This window comes from Equus caballus, chromosome 8 (assembly GCF_041296265.1).
Source record: "Equus caballus isolate H_3958 breed thoroughbred chromosome 8, TB-T2T, whole genome shotgun sequence".
NCBI lineage: Eukaryota > Metazoa > Chordata > Mammalia > Perissodactyla > Equidae > Equus > Equus caballus.
In genome coordinates, this window is record NC_091691.1 from 51,660,347 (window position 1) to 51,677,562 (window position 17,216).

At 40.1% G+C, this 17,216-nt stretch overlaps 1 protein-coding gene across 6 annotated transcripts in view; it reads right to left on the minus strand.

Annotated features, from left to right (window-relative positions):
• The window catches only part of LPIN2 (lipin 2), a 91,078-nt gene that overhangs the window by 39,202 nt on the left and 34,660 nt on the right, over positions 1–17,216 (minus strand). For all 6 annotated transcript variants that reach the window (XM_070220807.1, XM_023647552.2, XM_023647554.2 and 3 more), the window contains exon 2: positions 4,175–4,375. In XM_070220807.1, coding sequence (XP_070076908.1) covers positions 4,175–4,366 — 192 coding nt within the window. In that variant the 5' untranslated portion in view covers positions 4,367–4,375. The remainder of the gene's footprint in view (positions 1–4,174; positions 4,376–17,216) is intronic.

Sequence of the window (17,216 nt, forward strand, 5' to 3'; positions counted from 1 at the left end):
AAGACGGGGCTATATAAAATAGTTTCCATAGGACACACATTAATCCAAATTCATTCCAACTAGCTTTCTTAATGCTTTTTTATTACTGTGAATATTTACTACTAAAAAAAGCTGGGCATGACAAGAAATGTAACTTTTCTGAAACGAAGTACTGCAACAAGTTCCTGGACTAAGGAAAAATACACTTTCAGATATAAGTTTAAAATTTTTTTCATAATAAACCGGCTGAAGTCACACAAGATTTCTGAAGCAGCTATAATAATATAGCAGCTTCTTCCACAATCATAGGAAGAACGTTTTCTAACTTAAAAACTTGTATGAGAACTGAAAAAGTAAAGAAATACTTATTTTTTTCTAGACGATTATATAAGCAAGGGGATAAGGAAAAACTAAACCTGCTCTATAATGCCAGCTGTAGGTTTCTTGGGATGACTTAACTAAACTATTTATTTGTCTAGAATTTCGACATATAAAATAATTAAAATAATCATTAGCTTGTTAATTTGCTGTTGTATAACTTCTTTAAACAACACAAATGAAACATTTAAAGTTACTTTATCTTTAATAAAAAAATATGTAACAGATTCAAACTAGTATCACCCTTTACAATGTTCAACTTTGGAAGCTATCCATTTATCCTATGCAGCTGGGAAAATGGAATAACACTTCTTTAGGATGCAAATTCAAAGTCTGTTTTTCAACCATCCTGGAAAAATTAACTGTTTACTTTACAGCCCTCACTTTTAGGGATCGAATATGACATTTCGCAATATGACAACTTACTTTAGTCTCCTGATTTGACTCTAAACGGAGTTTGGTTCCTCCCCCAAATTAAATCTAACATCAAATTGTACCAATATTGAGAATACCTAAAAGAATATGCTATGAGCTCTTTAGGCAACAAAGAAATAATATTAAAAATATTTTGAAAGATGGCACCAAGTTTGAATAAATGCTTCCCAAGGTGATTATTTTAAAGAGGACACTCGTTTTGATGTACTACTTCTAGTACACTGGTTTCTAAACAACCCTCATTCCCACACAGTCATACTTCCTACACTGTAGCTCAATCTTGCTCAACATAAATGACTGAGATATTGAAACAGAACTAATTTAACTTGTGAAAAATACTAGCTGTAACAGCCATTTTGGCATGCCATTCTTTGGGTAAGAATATCACTGGTGTCCTTTGGGGATCTATTCCTCCTCTATTTCAGACCATCTATTTCAGGTGTGGCTTCAGAGAGCGGAGGTGGGGCTGCAGTCCAAGCCAGGCCAATCAATATATTCTACCCTCAGCACAAGACTGGTCCCCAAAAATATATGTGACCCAAGTCTGACAGGTAAACTAAACACTGACACTTCTGTAGGAAGGAGAAGTTCTCTTTCCCCTAGGGTTGCTGAGTTAATGGGAAGTAAGCCTGGAGTATTGGTGCCCATCTTGCATTAGAGAGAACACACACAAAGGAAAGCAGAGCTGAGGGTGGGGAAGAGAGAGTTCTGGTAACACTTTCAGAGACTCGAATTAATTAATTCAAATGCCCCTAGACTTTGGTTATTCAAGCCAATAAATTCCTTTTTCTTGCTTAAGGTAGTGTGAGGTGGATTTCTGTCATCTACAATGTAAACTCTCCTAATACACTGGATTATTTAACTTTGATAAATAATCAAATCATCAGTTTTGTGTTAAATCAACAAAATTAATATTTAAAAATATCAAATGCCCGTATACCTTCTGAAATTAAACCCCTGAGTTATGAAATATACTGGGAGCACAGACAGTCCCCAATTCAACAACAGTTCATTGACTTATGATTTCTGACTTTACGATGGTGGGTTTCAGCATGGAAGTTCAATCTACTGTTGAACTGCACAACTCTGGAGATGAAGTCAGCTTTGGGTTTCATCTTACTTCAAAGATTTACTGAAGAATGAATGTGTCTACATTGTAACGGACTGTTTCATTTTTTTCCTTTTTTTCCCTTTTGAAATACACACAGGCTTAAATATATCATCTTGTGAGATGACACTGTGCATGTCTATGTGTATGTGTGTAAAGGTTTCTACTGCTTTAAAAAAAATCTTTGAAAACTGCTGATCTTGTTCAACTTCTTACTCAACACATTTTCAACTTAATGATATTTTCAACTTATGATGGGTTTATTGAGATGTAACCCCATCATAAGTTGAGGAAGATCTGTATCAGTGTTCTGTCAAACAAGAACATACCAGTGGCAGTGGGAAAATTACTATACTCTATCTCTCTAACCAGAGGTTTTAGGGTGATTATGATTTCAAGTCAACTTCCTAGGTGTCACCAAAATTGAGATCTTAGTTTAAAATCATTGATAGCTTTTGCTAATCCAAATTGACCTAAAATAAGACAAACAGTTAATCCAAATTGCGAGAGTATCTCAAAGCAGATATGGATTTGGTTTTGCAGTCATAGAAAAGCTGTGTTTTGATCAAACCTTTTGGGTTTCTGAGATACTAAGGGAAGGAAGGGGAAAGAAGAAATTTTTTCTTTTCCTATGTCTCATGGATAGATTCCTATTAAAATTCAAGGGTTTGACAAGATACTTAATACAATGATTTGTGTAGCCTTGTACAGAAATTGTATTACTCTCTTAATTAGAGGTATACAGCATGCAGAAAGAGGTATTTTATCTGCCCAGTCACCATTTACAGATGTGTGAATGCTTATACACATCAGCCTACAGGTTTCATTTTGAAAGTCCAGAAGACTTATGCAATCTGCTGATCAAAAACCCAGATCATAGCAAAAAAACAACTTTTTTTAATAAAAAAGTAGTGCCATATAAGCCATTTTACAAATAGATGCTTGTACACCCAATGGGCAATCTCAGTGCATAAACAGTTTGCTGCCGATTTTCCCAGAGCAGACACCATCTGAAAGTACTACAGGTTAGTGCCACCAGAAAGAAAGAAAAAATTCCGGGAAAGCTAAATTGTGGTTAAACACGGTTTTGCAATGGAAAGTTTTCAAGTCACTAAGTAAACTGAGACGGATTTTGGTTTCCAAAGGGTGACTCTGAACAGAGGCCAGATCACACAAACTCTGTCACCCTGAAATGTGGCTCTCAAGTGGAAAACTGATATTTTAACACACAGAGAAATGAGACGTTTTTTAGGTGGGGTGTGGGGGAGAATATCCAGTTTGTGAAATGCATAAATTTCTTTCACTCTCAATGTAAGTTTAATTAAAATAGAGGGAAATTTCTATTTTAAAGAATAAGATCAGCTATGTGAAATAACCAAAATCTGCAAACAGATGTTTTCAACTTATGTCAGTGGTCCTCTAATACATACTTCTGTGCTTTAGAAAATGATGTGGATCTTTCCACTGTACTTTAAAATCCTGACAAAATCTCCCTACACTGTTTAGGAAGATGCTGTGGGGCAAGAGCAGACAGGAAAATACTACTATGTGCGCCTGCAAAGTTTTATTGCTAGCTCAGTTTTCTGACTTGACTGAAGAGACACGTGCTAACAAACCTTTCAACTGCTCCATAACCTGAAGGGAGGAGGATGTAAGAAAAAGGAAAACCAACACAAATATCGTCCTTCTGAATGAATCTTCCCTAAAATAAATAACAGTCAACCAGCCTAGGGCCTGTGGGTTTGCATACCAGTCAGATTTGGAGACAAGCCCTGGTATCAGTAACAAAATTTAGATTACAAATAAGATTTTACAGCTTTATCAAAACAAATTTGGCATAAATTAATTTTGTTTAAACAGAGGTAATGTATTCTTGATTATGTCAGTCTATTCCATTCATAACGGCTATGAAGGCATTATAAGGTGATAATAGCTAACACTGTGTAAGGTAAAGGAACTTTTTCTAAACACACCTGCCTTCCCCATTTATAACTCTAGTTTCTGTTTGCTCTTCTAAGTTGCAACATACAGCATTATCAAAATAATTTTAAGCTGTTTTGTCCCCTTGGAGAAACTTCCTGTAGTAAGGCTTTCTGAATTTAGAAGCAACTTCAAAAGCAATACATAAAGGCTGATTTCTCATACCATGGTCTTCAACATTATACAGGTTTTCAAAAAAAAAAAAAAAAGGGCCCAGAGGGCTCACAGTAAGGATTTATTTGCTGCCATCAAACTTTTCAGGCTCCTGAAGATCAGGCTGTCCTCTGCACTCACCACTTTCTCCTTGGATCTCAGGACTCCCAGCTTCCCGAACCGAACGTGAAATGGCGAACACTGATAGGTGCCATCCTGCTGCCGTACCACAATGACATCGATGCATCCGGACAGAGTGGCTTGGTTAATGCCTTTGTAGAGTTCCTTCACAGTGACAATCACCTGCCCAGCCAGCTGTCCCACATAATTCATGGTTTGAGACTACAAAAGACAAGGAAAAAAATTAGATGAGATGGTAACACTGAATTTGTGGATGCAATGACAAAGAAAAAATAGTGGTGACTAAAACGACATTGCTCATCTGTACGCTAGATTACATATCATTATTAGCCTTGCTGATTTTTTTGTGTGTGTGTGAGGAAGATTCACCCTGAGCTAACTTTCAATGCCAATCTTCCTCTTTTTTAACTTGAGGAAGATTAGCTTTGAGCTAACATCTGTGCCAGCCTTCCTCTATTTTGTATGTGGGATGCCTCCACAGCATGGCCTGATAAGCGGTGTGTAGGTCTGCATCCGGATCCAAAGCCACAAACCTGGGCCACCAAAGCGGAGTGTATGGAACCTCAACCCCTCAGCCATGGGGCTGGCCCAACCTTGCTGGTTGCGAACCCATTAGTCTCATGCTACTAATGCTTTTACACATTTCCGCACATGGAAAATACCAGATTATCCTCCTTTATATCTGAGAGGCTGTCCCAGTCAGCACCTAAGGCATGTGTAAGTTCCCTTCTCTTATCCATCATCACCTATAGTGCCAGCTGCCATTATGGGTTTTCCCGCAAAGTTCAGAACCTGCACAGAACCCACATCACCACCACTGCCCTCCTGCCCAAGACCACTGGGAACCTCGGACAATTGCATCCACTCTGGCCACAGGAGCCAAGCAGAAAAAATGACTGAAGACGACCTCCAGGAGAAATCTGAAATTAAGTTTTGGAAGATGAATAAGTGAGAGACGGGTTTTCCACAGAAATATTAACAGAATATGGTTCAAAGACACACCAGATTAAATAAACAAAGTCTGGTGAGCTAGACTGGGTCTAAGCTATTTATAACATCACTTTCAGCGAAAATCTCTTCAACGCGTCAACACAACCCACTAGAGCATATATTCATGCTTCACAAAGTTGAAAGCACAGAAAGGGTTTTAATCTTGTTCTTCAACTGCAATTCACTATTCAAATCAGGATCACTAGGTTGTAAAGGGTTCCCCAGGAAGGGTCAAAGGAGGACATGAGGGCACCTGACCAGGGCCACAGAGAAGACAGGAAACACTTTCTGTCTCTGTGCTCCACACCTCTGGTAGCTAGGGCTGGCTTTATCTGACCACATGATGGGGTGCCTGCCATGTGGTATGCTTTGAGGGCTAGTGAGGAAGTCTCCTTGTCCCCCCAGACACCCGACCTGCCAACTCTTCCACCAATTAGAAAAAACTAGCTCCCCTTTAGTCCTAAGGTTGTCAAATTTCATTTCCAGTTATCAAATACCAGATTTCATTCATTAGACACTGATATCTCCAGCATTAAGTTAAAGCACAATTCAGCCAAAGTCATTCTCCTGGGGACAGGAGGGATGCAGACCCAACAAGAGACCCTCCACAGCTCTGTCTCATCCACAAGCCAAGTTCCACTGAACCAGAGAACTGACAGATTATTCTCCAGGTTATTCATCATAAGCATTTAGTTTTCTCTCTAAACCCTGCTTTTGAGGTGCCTTGAGCTCAAAGTTACATGCTTAGAAAAGTTCCCAGAGATCCAAGTCTATGGTATCAGCTAAACCCAACGCTGAACTGGGAGAAAGAATGCCACCCCCTTGGGAAATTTAGCGGCCTGCCAGGACACCTGACTGTAGAGAAACTCACTCCACTCTTTACAGGTGACCGAGTGCCTGCCGGCAGTGCCTGGATTCCACTCAAATGTTCTTCTCTGCTCTCACACACAGGAGAATGTGTAATCAAGGCCCATCAGTTTTACACCAGGAGGTACAGCCACAACAATTTTACCATGGAAAATTTTTTGAATATTTTAAAGTTAACATTACCAAGGCCCACACAATGCACCTACATAAGAGCTGGCTCTGAGTGACATAAACTAGCTGCAAAACTTACCTATTAAATAACAAAATAAGGTAGCGTCCTTTATGTGGTAAATTCTAAAACAGTTACAAGTTGGTGATGATTTTGGTTTAGAAAATTGATTTCAACTTGATAGTAAAGCCAAATTAAGCACATATCAAGTGCTCAATATTTCTTGAATGAATAAAGAAATGACGAGATGAACCATCAATAAATGAGACTAAAAAAACCAAGAAAGCTGTGTGGGGAGGAAACAGCATTTCATCATAATATTCATATTACATCTCATTACCTTTTTAAAAATTAATCTTTTTGAGATAATTGTAGATTCACATGCAAGTAGATGTGTGAAATAATACAAAGAGATCTTATGTAGGCTTTACCCAGTTTCCCCCAATGGGAACACGTGGCAAAACTCTAGTGCAGTATCACAGTCAGGATGTCAATCCTGATGCACTTAAGACTCAGAACATTTCCATCATCATACAGATCTGCTGTTCTGTTGTCCTTTTATAGCCACACACACCTACTTCCCTCCCACCCTCACTTCCTCCATAATCTCTGGCAACCACTAATCTGTTCTTCATTTCTGTGATTTTTACCATTTTTAAGAAAGTTATATAAATGGAATCATACAGTATATAACCTTTTGGGATTGCCTTTTTCCACTCATATTTCTATGGAGATTCATCCCGGTTGCTGCATGTGTCAGCAGTTTGTTATTTTTTACTGCAGAGTAGTATTTCCACGGTCTGGATGTACCATAGTCCGTGTACTCATTCACCTGCTGAGGAGCAGCTGAACTATTTCAAGTTTTGGCTATTACAAAGAAAGCTGCTATAAGCATTCCTGTACCGATTTCTATGTGAAGTTTTCATTTGACTGGGAAAAATACCCCGGAAGGTGACTACTGGGGTGCCTGGGAACTGCATGGTTAGTTTGTAAAGACACTGCCACCAGGGTTGCAGTACCATTTTACATTCCCAGCAGCAATGTTCGAGACACGCAGTTTCTCTGCATCCTTGCCAGCATTTGGCATTGTCCTTATTTTTTATCTTAGACATGGTGACAAGTGTGTAGTGATACTGGTTTTAATTTGCCTTTCCCTAATGGCTAATGGTGTTGAACATCTTTTCATGTGCTGATTTGCCATCTGAATATCTCATTAGATTTTGTTTCCTATAAGAGCACTACAACTAATTTAGAGGAAAAGAGAACAAATATCTTTTTTGTTCCTTATTTCTGGGGTCACAGTGTGCAATTTTTCTACATTAAGAATGTCTCCAAAAACAGAAGTGAAATAACGTTTAGTTTTGCGTAGTTCATCTTTTCACTTTCTTTTACCAGACAGTATTTCTCGGTAACCCGGAACAGTCCAACAGAATTTTCATATTCTGTAAGTAATATACGTTCATGACATGCTTTTTGCCTGTCACAGCATGCACATTAATCAAACAGCATGCAAGCTGTCAATCTTTGTATTACTGCTTGACTGATGGTGGCAATTTTAAAATGAATTTTCTTACAAATTAAAAAAAAATTCATAATTATATAGGCCTTTTTCTTAAGCTGAAAAATGATAACTTTTAAGCATCTACATTCAGCTATAAACAAAGTCTTATAAACTAAACGTGTAATAAGCTTATATCGACTAGAGCATAGAATCCGTAATTAAATGTAACTACATGCATTCAAGATGATTTTAATTACCTCGGTTAAAAGGATGTGCTGTAATACAAGAAAGCCTATTGTGTCAATGCTAGTTGCTAAATGTAGAAAAATGCAGGCTGTCAAACGACAGGTTTTCTCTTAGCAGATACAAAACAATTCTGTTTATATCATGAAGTCTGGGAAAACAAACTAAAGGGAGGCCTGGGGACTTCTTATGCACTACACCCTGGGACTGAGAAGCAGAACTCTGCTGGGGGGCAGCCGACGAGGTCGCAGGAGGGGGCTTCCTCAAGGTTATGTCTGGGGGAACAACAGCTGGTCACTGTATGCATGAGCCCTTAAACAGCTTCCTGTTTAAGCAGGATCTAGCACCATAAACCTTTATTCCTACATGCCCAGCCCAGCACCAGCCATAATAAAGCTCAGTGAGAACAAAGTCAGGCCTCTGATACCAGCCTGTCCTGGTCAAAGGACGCTAAACGGGCAGAAAACATAGTGACTAGGTAACCCCATCACATGTGGGGAAACACTCCACCGAGATACTAGCTTTTGAAATAAAACAAAGATTTTAAAACATTGCAAAACAATAAACATTGTAAACTATCATATTTTATAGTGAATGATGAGAGGAAAAAAGTGGAAGTGAGGGAAAAATTATTTCAAGAACAGAGAGTGACAGAGACCACGAAAGGGATACAGAAAGAGACCGATGAAAATTCAGAGAAAAAGCAGAGACAGAATACATAATCCAAAAGCAGACTGACAGAAAAATGCCCAGAGAGAAAGAGCACCATGGAACTGAAGGATGTTCACAGAGCAGCATCCCTACCTTCAGGCTCACAAGCAAAAGAAAAGTATTAAAATGCATTTATTGATTCTTAGAACTGCAAGAATTTATCCAGTCTAGTCTTTCCACAAATACCAAAAATGCTTCTAGCACATCTCTGAAATACGGTAAAGTTAACAATAATCATAATAGCAGCAACCATTTTTTTGAGACCTTACTACGCACCAAATTCTTAAGCTTATACATGTGTTATCATCTCAGAAGCATCTTGTAAGTATTATTATTTCTATTTTTAAAGATAATGAAATTGAGGCATAGAAAGGTTAAGCATTGGTATGGACAGAATGTTTGTGTCCCATCTCCTCCCACCCCCGCTCAGGGCATATGTTGAAGCCCTAACCTCCGATGTCATGGATTTGGACGTGGGACCTTTGGGAGGTAATTAGGTTTAGATGAGGTGACAATGGAATAGTGTCCTTATAAGGAGAGGAAGAGACCAGAGCTCGAGTGCTCTCCCCCTACCACGTGAGGACACAGCGTAAAGGCGGTTATCTGCAAGCCAGGAAGAGGGCCTTCACTAGGAAACCAATCTGCCAGCACCTTGATCTTTACTTTCACTTTTATGACAAACTAGAGAATTGTCTATGTCTTCCTTTAAATGGGAGATCCAAAACTGGACACAAAAGCGCAGATAGGCCTGACTGATAGCAACACAAGGTACAGTGTGTGTTTAGGCCCAGGCGCCTGCCCCGTGGTCTGGGTTAACTGTTGGGAGCTCCCAAGAAAGGGAGGCACTAGATGGAAAATGGAAAATGGAAAGAACCAGCAAACAGTAATCAATTAAAATACTTATTAGAGGCCAAATGGCCCTTCATGTATAAAATTCATTAGATCAAATAGTCTTTCATGCATGAAATTCAATGGTGCCCACTATCAGGTTTTTCTTATTAAATATCTTAAAGTAAATAACATTAGTACCTGGAATAAATAGGTAGCTTTCAAGATTCAACTATTTACCAAAAGTTTAAATATTTGCTTAAGCAGAGCTTTTCCTGAGCATCAGAGAAACTAAAGTAAATCATCATGATATGTAGTAGAGATTTATCAATGGGATGCTTCAGTAAATAGGTTCAAATACAGATATCCCTCCTACAAAAACTTCCCCAAATTATTTAAAGGTGATATGTTCACTCAAAAATAACTTTTGTTAAGGAAAAGAATAACCACAGAGACATAGGTAGCTATTAATTTCTAAATTGTTATCAATACAAAATGGATACATTCTAAACCACTCTTTTATATATCATCAAAATTTCTTTGCTAAGTTTTAAGTTTACTGTCACATATGTATTCAATACTAGTATGATACTAGTTAGCAGTACTAACAAACATCACAACTAAATTGTTACACATCCATCACGTGTCAAGTGCTGTGTTAACCTGTATATTATCTCATGTCATCTTCACAACTACCTGTGAGTCTGGTATCGATATTCCCACTTACATGAGAAAGCTGGTTCAGAAGTGCCCAAGGTCACCACACTAAGTATTAAAGCTGATAGTCAAACTCAAATCTGATTTTAGAGCCTATGTCCTTAACTGCATCTCTCAGTGACAGAAATGCCCTAAGCAATGATGATAAAAAACCTCGACAAAACCCCCAGATTTCTTGCTGAAAGAGGGCTTTTAGCAATGTGAACATTATTTTTACTTAATGTTACTTGGCCACAAAAATATAAAATGATTACAGAGAGTCCAGTGAAGCCATATCCACCCTCCAGGTCCCCTTAGCACACCACGATGAGAGGCAGCACCGACTAGTAACCCTCTGGCTAAACCTGTGGCTCACTGTTAGGAAGTGGACTTCTGGGGAGATCACATGTGATCAGGGCTTGTGCACAGAGCTTTTATCAAAGAACTTGATGTTCTGTCTAAGCTTCTGCTTACAGATGTGAGGAATGTGCTACGAGAAAAGAGAAAGTTCCAGATACTTCAGGAAACAAACACCAGAACACTGTTACCTTGTACACGTTCCAACTTACACCTACACCTATGCTCCTGGACCAAACTCCTCCAGCATGCCCAAGCTTACTTGTGCGTTTGAGCAGCACTTAATATTTTTCAAGAACTTTCTCAAACATAAACATACCTCATTTGATCTTCAAAAAGAGAATGTAGGTTATGCAAGGCAGACATTATTCATTTCATTTTACATTTAGACTGAGACAAAGGGTGTTTACTTTCTATTATTATTCACTAGGACCCAGCTCCACTGTGACTCAGGGTCTCAACCTTCCTGCTACTTCCCACCTGTGGCTTAAATCTTTAGGCTCTCAAGGTCAGCTGGTGTCCCTGGAGACAAGAGATTTGAGAGCTGAACTCAAGTTGTACTTAAGTCCCTATAGTTCTCGAAGGATCCCAGAGTTCCCTAGAGGTGGCCAAACATGAACTTGGAGGGTACCGCTGATCCTGGCTGAGAACTTTACTTCCTTGAAAGTTGGTGATGAAAGATAGCAACGGGCACACATGGCAGCACCCTCTCCCTGGCCTGGGGGGATGGGGGGGGAGGGGGTGTGCCCACATCCTGTAGGGGCTTAACTCAAGTCAAAACATTTATCACATGCCCAGCAGACACTACCGAAATCACAAAGAATCATAAAGGAGGTAACAACTTAGCTAGACATACGGAATGGAAAACTATGCAAAACAGTGCAGTCTGTGAGCAAGCAGCAAGCAGTGCCAGACAACTGACGCTAAGCCTGACAAAGAACCCAGCCTTCCTGGGAGAAGGAACTCTTGGTCACTTAAATTCAAATAAATGCTTTACTTTGTACCTCAGTTTTTTCTTTTTCCCCATCACAGCAGAATGTCAACTTGTTTTAATTTTCCTTATATTTTATTAACTGCTTCTTAACTCTCACTTTATAAAATGAGAAACAGGAAATAGCAGCAGCCCAAGGAACAGCCCTGTCCTCAGTGAAGGAGATGGCCTCCACCCCTAGGAAGTCCACAGGGTGGATGGTCTATTAAGCCCCATCTGATCTCCCCCAATCTAAAGTCCACGAGGCAATGCTGACAGCTGCACATCTAACATGCACTATCCTAAAACGCCTCCTCAAGATCACAGCAGGTCCCTTTCTGCCCCACAGTGCAGGGGGGCTGCTGGAACAGGGCTCTGCTTCATCTCTAGGACCACTTAGTCCCCAACTACAGAATGTGTAAACTAAAATCCAGTGTCTCCCAGCAACCTTCCTGAATACACCAATTTCTCCAGACAGCCTTTCTGTCACAACAAAAAAGGAAGTCTGTAAAAGCTTAACCAGGAAAGGTCCCTCAATATAGTACCTCTGCAGACTTAATTTAGAAACAATCACGTGTCTGATAAGACTTATTTTCATACAAAGTTGAGCAGCTGCTTCATGCCAGGTACCACAGTAAGTCCTTTTAATATAAAGATAGTAAAATTCTGCCCTCCTCCTCTCAGAGGTCTAACAAGAGAAAGAGACATCATAAATACTGTCTTAACTTACATAATGCCCATGGTAATGCTATTTTGGTGATTTTTAAGACGACTAGAGAAAGGGAAGAAAAAAAGCTGCATGGCAGAGTTAAGGAAGGCTTCAGGAAGCAGAAAATATTTGTTCTAGGGTGGTAAATGGGTGTGAGGGGTCTATCAGGCCAAAAGGAGGTCCCTAGTGGGCAGTTCAGGGCAAAGAGACCAGCACATGGAAAGGGTATGCTGAGTTTGAGGCAAAGGTGAGATGACAAAAGGCCTGAGACCCACGCCTCAAGTGTATCCTGGGCAACCGGTGCAAGCAGTGGTTCTGGTCAGGAAAGTGACATGATCAGCTTGGGAGTGGGGAGGATGAACTGGGGAGGAGGATGCTAAAGCAAGACCACCTCAGAAGCTACTACAACCAGTTCAACTAAGAGATGGAACAGCTCTAAAGGCAGAAGAGGTACAGAGGGGACTGATAATCAGTAAGACTTGATGACTGACCAAGGTGGTTGGGGTGCTAAGGAAAAGGAAACAGCTGGTCAGGATCATGCCACAATTTCTAGACAGAGCAAGAAACACATCTGGCACATAGCTGGGATTCAGTAAACACTGTTGAATGAATAAACAAAGCACCTCAGATATGGAAATAAAAAGGGGAGATCTGGTAGGGAACTGCCTAACAATACTGAACTTCAAGAATACTACTTACTACATTGGTTCAAAATTTTGTGTACATGAAAATCATCCCAGACAGTTTTTAAAATGCAAACTTCCTTGAATTTTTAAGTTTAATAACTGGTTATAAAGATTAGCTGGGTTAGGGAATCATACCTCCATGTAAAAGCAAGAGACCCTCTGATAAAATTCTATGCCTATTCTTGCTACCTCCAAAATCAGTCTGTCATAGAACAGACCACAGGGAGGCTTAAAGCCTTGCGCACGGTCCTGGATCTTTCTCTGGAGACGACACACAGGGGAGTCTTGCAAATCTCTCTGAGCTGGCGGCTGTCCTCAGATGGCTCCTTCCTGAGAGACGCAGCCGGGCTACTCCTCTGGAGGATCTGCAATAGTCAACACCCTGTAGACCATAAGCGATCGTTCTGAAGAGCAACCCCATCACCTGCACTGTTGGAAGGCACAGTCAGGCTCTGTTTTATGTCTAACCAGCTTCTTTTTTTCCTGCTAGGTGAAGAAAACTGCCAAGGACCACAGTGTACTTCAGTATTTCTCAAACAGCAGTCCCTGGACTATGTGCAACAGAATCAAGTTTCGGTGGTTAAGAATGTAGATTTCTGGGCCTCAATCCAGACATAAAAAACTGGAGGTAGAGTCTTCCAGGACCTGTTATCCATGATTCTGATGAACATCCAGGTTTGGGAACTACCTCCAGTCTCTACTGCGTGAACTTTATCCTCCTAATCCTGATGAAGGTTGTTGAGAAAACCAAGTTGTTATGGGCTGAAGTACATATCCCGGCCTCTAAGGTGTATCTATTAGCTCGACATCTGATCCAAACTTAACAGACCTTGAACTTTATACACTTTAATGAACAAACAGCTGAACTGATCATTTTATAAGACTTGAATCTAGGACTGGCAGTGGTTCTGTCAAAAATCATTTATACGGCTTTGTCATTTATAAAAATTCTGGTCTAGGAAGACTTCTTTCCTAGGGGTTCCTTCCCTAATTACAATCTAATATTATTCAACATTAACCTTCGGGATACACAAGAAGAGGGAATTTTCTGATTCCTGTTTTGGAATTTGAACGGATACATGCTGCTATGACTAGCTCAGGAGGTAATAACAGGGCTCTCTGGATCACAATGATTTCATCTCTTGGAGATCCCCAAACACAGGGCTAAATCCCCAGTAGCCATGTCTATGATATGAGACCGAGGCCTTGGTATCAGCTAGCTGATGGGGTAGGGAGACACCTGACCCAAACGAGGCCCACAGATATTCCTGAAGTGTGTATGGAGAACCGAAGTGGCCAGACACCGGTGGGGCTGAGCCCCCTTAGTGGGGATCCAAAAGGCCTACTTGCTCAAGACACTAGGATGCCACGCAGTCCTAGCTCTTGCCCTCTCATTATCTCTCTGAATGATGAACAGCCATGTTTGTTTGCCTGGCTTTGGCTTGTTCAGAGTCCATTTCCGACGTCTGCCAACAAAGGACTTAAACACAAACAGGCTGATACTGATTCTGACTTGATAAAGCTGCCTGGCGCCCTCTACCACCCTCCTCCCCAAAAACACTCAGGGAAAATTAGCAAGAAAATACTCCAAATGCAGCCCAGTGAAAGCCTTCTTCTACTGAACAACTCAGACTTTTTTTCTTTTTAAATGAGATGACGTGAGGCTGGCCTCAACCTTAGCTGTCAAGGCTAGTAAGCTGATAAGTTCAGATTTCAAATCTGTCACAACACATTTTCTTTAAGGAAGTTTGGAAGCACAGATTTCCGCTCACTGGGCTCACTTCTCTGATTTCACCACACTTACTATCTAAAATGCAGATGAACAATTATCTTGGGCTGAGTAAGGTTCAAAAAAAGGAAGACACTTTGCTACTACAGCTATACATTCTTTCCCAAGCCTTGGCCCCAAGTTTTACTCAACTATTTGCTTTGGCTTTTCAGCAGGTATAACTAAAGGAAGGACTGTAAGTGTCACCTATTTCATCTTCAAAAACCATCAATTCCCTGCCCTCCACCCCAGTCACTGGCCTAATAACTTCAGAACAGTCCTTCAAAACCCAACACCAGTTTTCTTCTCAATCCATTAACTACTGTTGGTTGTCGATCTAATATTTTATGAGAGGAGTAAGGATGTTTTAGGCTTCCCAGATGAGGGGGAAATGGGAACAAATAAAGTATGTTTATAAGAGATTGTGAACAGAGCATAATGGAAAAGAAGATCAGAAAGAGATGGGGCGAGGAAGCAGGCGGGCTCAATGGCCGGGCTGGGAAGAAAGCAGAAGGCAGTAAGAAGGGGTGCACGCCTGTGCCCGCCCACGGCACCCTGCCCTTTCCCCTACCCAGCACAGAAGCAGTCACCACACTGCAGTAATTTGTTTATCCCACCTCCACACTCTAAGTTCTGACAAAGAAAGGAGAAGTTTTGTATGCTTCACCGTTTCCCCAGAGCCTGGCACAGTGCCTAGCAACAGAAGCTTCTTAATGAGTATTTTTGGATCAACGAAGATATGAATCAAAGAATGGACAAACGCAAGATGTAGTGAACAGAATCAGCAAGGAGAGACAGGAATACAAACAATGTTTTGTACTGTAACCTGAATAACAGAGAAATTCAAAAGGTAAATGAAGATATGTGTCACCTAACAATGGGGGTATATTCTGAGAAATGTGTCGAAAGGCTATTTCTTCCTTTTGCAAACATTGTAGAGTATACTTACACAGAACTAGATCATATAGCCTACTATACACCTAAGCTATATGGTACTGATTTTAGGCAAACACTGTTGTATATGTGGTCCGTTGTTAACCAAAATGTCATTATGTGGCACATGACTATACAAATAGAGAGAGAGCAAGAGTGCCATACACTTGAAAAGAATGCCAACAACAGTGGAGGCCAACCCAACATCTCCAAATCAATGCTCAGAGATTCAGAAACCAATGCCTTTCTCTGGATGCTGGTGAAGACCTCACAGAAAAAACTCGCATGAATCTAGTCCATGTAAGTGACAATTAAGAATAACATCCACCTCAATGAGCAAATTTAAAAATATCCCTGTGAGAACAAATGACATCCGTGCAGATCACTCTGAAGAACACTGAGCAGCCCACAGCGACTTGTGGTGGAAGAGAGACTATTGGTCTGTCAGGGGAAGTCAGTGTGGGGAAGTCAGCCGAGACAGAAGCAAGGCTGAATGCAACAATGATCATACATGACCAGACTATTACAGAAAACAGAGAGTGAAAGAGAACAAACTTAGGTCATCATTTCCTACTAGTCTGTCTATTTACATGAAAATGCCCAACATTATAATTCTATAGGGCACAGAATTCAAGGTAAATGGCAGGCAGCAATAGTTTCAATTTCCCAATGCTCAGTAATGTACCAGAATATTCATTTCTTCAGCAATAGAATTGGTGCAAAGAAAGGAGAAATAAATGTTCAATTTTACAGACACCTTTTTTTTTTTTAAAGATTTTATTTTTCCTTTTTCTCCCCAAAGCTCCCCGACACATAGTTGTATATTTTTAGTTTTGAGTCCTTCTAGTTGTGGCATGTGGGATGCCGCCTCAGCATGGCTTGATTTGCCAAGATCTGAACCGGCGAAACCCTGGGCCGCCGAAGTGGAGCACGTGAACTTAACCACTCGGCCCCCCAATTTTACAGATATCTTTAGATGTCACTACACATAATAAAATGTGTTCCTTGAGTATATCCTAAAGTGGCAAGCAGCACACTAGGAAAAGAGGGCCCCAACGACTTTCCTCTACCCCCACATCATTCTGGTGACCAAACTTATTTCAAACTATCACAGCTCTCTACAATTTAATGCTTCTCATTCCTGCATTTCTCTTCAGCGCTTCTCCCTTCATTCCTCAAATTGCAGAATAACACCTCATAAGAAAGCTTTCTGATAATTTAGTTCTTATCTTTGCTGTCATGGCTGAAATACGCCCAGTTCTAACCTACTTGTTTATGAGGTGACAGATCATAATGTTACAGGGAGCATTTAACCTGACTAGAAACTAGTAAGAAACACAGAAGTAAAATCATTAAGAAATGTAATGAGTTTAAGATTCTGTTGATAATTAATCATGAAAGATAAACTATTACTTAGTTAATCTTTGTGTAATGGTTATATCTATCAGCATATTAAAATTTCTAGCTCAATATCCATGTCAGGTCTGCTATGAAATGCAATTTTAAGATTTTAAATAGATGTACCTTAAACTATTCAAAATAGATTTTCCATTAAAAAAAAATTAAGGTGTACTTTACATACAGTAAAATTAATCCTTTTGTAGTGGACAGTTT